The 4,695-nt window shown below is 55.7% G+C and overlaps 1 protein-coding gene across 1 annotated transcript in view; it reads right to left on the bottom strand.

Moving 5' to 3' along the window:
- Positions 1 to 4,695, bottom strand: part of STARD3 (StAR-related lipid transfer (START) domain containing 3) — a 9,713-nt gene that overhangs the window by 3,168 nt on the left and 1,850 nt on the right. Inside the window, exons 2-8 of the mRNA XM_009866873.1 lie at positions 3,592 to 3,669; positions 3,240 to 3,317; positions 3,094 to 3,147; positions 2,874 to 2,991; positions 1,687 to 1,785; positions 953 to 1,008; positions 277 to 369 (exon numbers count right to left, since the gene is read on the bottom strand). Of these exons, the coding sequence (XP_009865175.1) occupies positions 277 to 369; positions 953 to 1,008; positions 1,687 to 1,785; positions 2,874 to 2,991; positions 3,094 to 3,147; positions 3,240 to 3,317; positions 3,592 to 3,669 (576 nt within the window). The remainder of the gene's footprint in view (positions 1 to 276; positions 370 to 952; positions 1,009 to 1,686; positions 1,786 to 2,873; positions 2,992 to 3,093; positions 3,148 to 3,239; positions 3,318 to 3,591; positions 3,670 to 4,695) is intronic.

Here is a 4,695-nt window from a genome sequence, read left to right as displayed (position 1 = left end):
CCCAAGGTGAGCCGCCTGCCCGCCGTCGCGAGGGAGGACTGACGGGCCCTCTCCCGTCAAACGGGAAGGCAATTAAACGTCTAATTAAATAAGAGGAGATTTTACATTTAACTGAACTGGAATAGATTCCTAATTCAATCAGGTAATTGTAACGCTTGTTAATTTTTCACGTCGCAAGGAGGTTTCAAAAGCGTTTGCCCTCCCGTTCTCGCTCAGCTATCCCTGCTTTCTGCCGGCAGGTGGGGCGGCCAGAAGAGGAGCGGGGATGACACTTGCATTGTTTTTCTCGAACTTCCAGTTCTCCTCCTGGGCGAGGATTTGGTCCACAACCTCCATCGCATCTTTGCCTTGCTGGATGTACTCTTTCTCCTAGGAGAGAGGCAGCATTTCATTAGCTGGGTCTGCAGAAAGCCCTGGGTGGGTGTGCAAGGCTTGCTACCTCCCCTCGCAGGGCTGGCAGAGGGAAAGGGGCTCTCTCTCATCACCACACCGCAGAAATCTCTTAATTTGGGTCACAGAGGCCTCATTTTGGAGCTCGAGTCACACTCCCCGCCCTGGCTTGTAGCCACGCACCAGCTGCATCTACCAGTGAGTCTCCCGCCTCAACGTAAGGGTTTCCAGCAGGCAAAGGGCTCGGGGATGCTCAGAGCTTCCTTCTGCCGCGGTGCCAGAGCTGGGGCTGAAGGCAGCAGAGCCGCTCGGAGAAGAGCACGGAGCAGCCTGTGCCCAGCCAGGCTTCAGGGAGGCGAAGGGCCGCCTCCCCGGGAGCCACGGCAACAGCTCGGTGCCGAGGGGCGGGCAGAGCTCCTCAGCCAAACGCCCCCAGAACAGAAGGCTGCAAAACGAGCTGCTGGTGCTCTGCAGGTACAGCACCTGCCGTGGGGCTGCAGGATTGTCCGAGGCTCCCACAGGGCAGGGATAGCTGGGCTCACGCCCCGCTCCCTCTATTTACCTGAGCTGTCAACGCCTTCCTCCCTGCACCCTCCTCATCTGACTCATTGTCCGACCCTGGGGGGGAAAAGCACATGGTTATCACAAATTGGTGAAGATCCCATTGGCACAATTGATCCCCACGCCCTATCTAAAGGTCCAGGTGTCAGCAGCTACACCGAGACAACGGCTCCGGCTGACGTCTCCTTGCTCCCGAGCTGGGGAGGGCTCCAGAGCTGCCCCCGGTGTCACCGGGCACAGGCGTGCAGCCAGCTCTTACCCTCATCCCGAGGGCGGCGTTTTTCAAGTATTTCAGCTACAGCCAAGAGCAGTTAAACCCCAAGACCGCAAAAAGCTCTGGTTTCCCACTGGGCTGAAACCAAGCACACAGGGCTGAGAGCGGCTCTGCTCCACAGACGGCGAGGCGTCAGCGCGGGCGTGTCTGCCTCGCCCAGCGTGAGGAGAGGTGACCCTGCTTCAGGTGAGGGCATCAGTGCTGAAGAGGGGGGAATCTGACCTCAAATTGAGGGCAGGGCATGCAGGGTACCAAAACGTCCCAATTTCTACCCCAGAAGATGATTTTATCACCCAGCAGTCAGGTCTTGGAGGTCCTGACACCAAGAGTTGGAATAACAAGGCAGAGCTCAGCGGGGAGGTGATTATGGAAGTGAGGAGACAGGAGGGGAAGAAGCTCAGGAGGTGAGGCAGCCCCCCTGGCTGCTGGCAACGGCAGAAGGGGAGGAGAGCACGTCCCACCTGCGAAGGACTCTGGTGGGGAGTAGAACTGCCCTTCGGAAAGGGCTCCGGGGTAGAGCAGGGCACCGCGGGAGGCTGCGGCCCGGGCTGCCAGGTACCCTGCAACCAAAAGTACCAGGTTTTACACACCGAGGGGTCCCGAGAAGGCCCCCAGCACATCCCTGCTCAACCACCCTCCCAGGCACAGTTGGTCTTTCCGCACGGACACCAGCCAGCCCCCAAGCTTTGCAGCTCCTCTTGCCTCATCTTTTGTTTTAAGACATTTTATCTGCATGGAGATCAATGGGCTCTTTTGCCTGTCAAATCCAAAGGCGATTAAGCATCTAATTAAATAAGAGCTTCCCCTGGAAGCAATTTGGAACCTGAGCCTAATCCAATAGAGGCACTAAATACTTGATCATTTTTCATCTTAAAGCCTCTTCGCAAGACCCAAACATCCTCTGGTGTTTTCCAGTCAGTCAGCGCATTTCTGACAGAGCCCCGCTTGACAGATACTCCCTCGTTTACGGGCCATTTTTCTGTCTTCTTTGGCCATTTAAGCCTCAGAGAGCGACAAACTCTTTTTGCTGCTTTAGGAAGGGGTGGCCGTGCCAGGCCCGGCTGAGCATCCGCTCCCTAGAAGGAGCCCTGGAAGTTCCGGGTGCCGGGCACTCGCTGGGGAATTTGGAAAGCGTTAGCTCAGACCCGATTCTCCATTTAAACCTGACCTCAGCGAGCAGAGGTCGTGAAATTTCACACTCTGTAACTCACGCCGCGCCCCTGTAAACGTGTCTGCGACCGAAGCGATCCTCTCCGAAAGGTCTCCAGCCCAGATCTGAAGACAGATATCCAGGGTTGGAGAGTCCAACTGCCCGCCTGGCACTGGGCCCACTGCTTCAAAACATTTACTCTGACGCGGAGGTGAGCTCCACTTCCAACACGTCTGGCTTCAGGATCCAGACGTTGGAGAATCTGGCACGTTTTTTCTCCACTCAATTAAAAGATGCTTTTTATAACGTGGTATTTTCTTCCCCTGAAGGGACTTAAACACCATAACAGAATCGAGGCAGGCACTTAGAGCCACAGCCAGCCTGGAGATCATTTCTGCATAAATGTCGTATCTGTCAAGGGGCTGCCAAAGCAGCAGAAAACCTCAGGCCTGGTGGCCTCATCTGCCAGCTCCTACCAGAGAGGAGCAAAATACTCACATCGTTCCTCTTCTGCTTCCTGAGTTAGGACTTTAAAATCCAGGAACCAAGTCTCTAGCCAGGCAATGACAAATGAGACGATGGGGAGTAAATAGCCGAAAGCCCCTTTGGTCAGAAGCTGCGCGGAAGAAAGGAGAAACCACGGGGAGTTTACACAAACGGGAAAAGGGCAGCGTCAAGTAATCACAGAGCAATCCCCTGCGAGCGCAAGGAAACCAACCTTGGAGAGGATGACCTTCACAATCAGGAAGGCACTGGATACCAATGTAGTGACCTGAAAAATAAATTTACGTATCTCAGCTCCCTGCGAACTCCAGGCAGAGAGAGAGAAAACTAAAAACAGGAAAGCAAAAATCGCCTCCTTACCGCTATGACCCACCAGTGGCGCAGCTTTACGACCGCATAGGCCAGCAGCAACACGAAAAATCGAAAGAAAGCCAAGACCTTTAAGAACAAAATTAAAAAGAAAGTGCCATCGACACTAGTCACTGCCCTTGTCCCTCTGCCAGGTGCTGAGGGGACACAGGCCAGCTCCTGAGGCCTTCACCACCAACACACACGGGGTCAAGGCTGCAAGAGTCGGGGCTGTGACCTGCCCGATTCCCCTGAGCCAAGTGAGGGAAGACCCCAGCCCCCCTGGGACCCTGCCCAGCCTCCGCCCGCACCACCCTCGGCTCCAGAAGCCGCCTCCTCACCTGCAGCCGCCGGGGATACTCACAAATATATCAAAGAAAGAGGTCTTAAAATTGTAGTTGATGATTTCAGTCTCCAGGTTCTTCTGAATGCCATCCTTGGTCTGAAGGGGAGACAGGAAACCAGAAAGCTCTTGAGTGCACTGATAAGAAACTAACGGCACAAAGAAGTGGCCGAGCGGAGCCCGGAGGTTATCGCTGGGTCAGGTTGAGCGCTGGGCACACGAACGCGACCGGCCTAAAGCCCTTGGTTGGACAACACCCCCTGGGCACGTCCATCGCTTCCACACGGGGCTGCAGGTGACGGATTTTAGCTGTACAGGAGGAGACGTGTTAAAAAAAGATGAAAAACCACAGGAAAGTGCTCCTCCAGTACCTCTGAATGAAGCCTCCCACAGCCGGATAATCGAAACGTCCCCATGAGGGCTCTCAGGGGTCGCTCAGCAGCCTGGGGGTTGATTTAAGCTGCAATCATCCCTCATGCAAAGCACTGAGGGGTCGCCTCTCCTTTCTCCTGGGCCAGCTGGCTCCCCACGGCTCCTGCCCTCCAGGAAACCCGACCGAGGGAATCGACCGGCAGGATCAAACTGGCCAGGGCGGGAGAGAGGATGAGGGACACGCATGGACACAGACAGACCGCGAGGAAACGTGAAAGAGGCCAAACAGCTTCCTGGGATGTTGTACAGGAGCGCAGAGAAAGCTCGCAGAAGAGCTCTCTTGCCTCACCCCGAGACAATCCAGGGTCTGACAGCCCCAGCCCTTTGGACACCGTAAATCCTGCTCTCGGGAGGCTGGAATCGCTGTTTATGATGAAGCGGATGGCTCAGGTAACTGGAACAAACGCTTCACCTTTAGGCTATTGGTTTGAACGCAGCCCAGCTGGCCTGGAAGCTGGTAGAGGCTGACAGCTGTTTGATGATCTGTGAGAAACAAGTTGGTGGATCTCAGGCCAGTTCTTGGCAGCCTGGTGTCCTGGCACCCTCCTGTCAGCCAGTCCAAGGACAGAAGAGGCAGCCATCGGGAAGCGGTCCCTCTAGGTCAGGGCTGGGGCTTAATATTCAGGGAGGGGAGGAGGGGACAAAGCAGTTCTGCGCCGCTGCTTTATCCGCTCCCTGCCCGCAGGACTCGGG

The sequence above is a fragment of the Apaloderma vittatum genome, unplaced genomic scaffold, assembly GCF_000703405.1.
Source record: "Apaloderma vittatum isolate BGI_N311 unplaced genomic scaffold, ASM70340v1 scaffold35093, whole genome shotgun sequence".
Taxonomy (NCBI): Eukaryota; Metazoa; Chordata; class Aves; order Trogoniformes; family Trogonidae; genus Apaloderma; species Apaloderma vittatum.
This window is presented reverse-complemented; position numbering and strand designations above follow the sequence as displayed.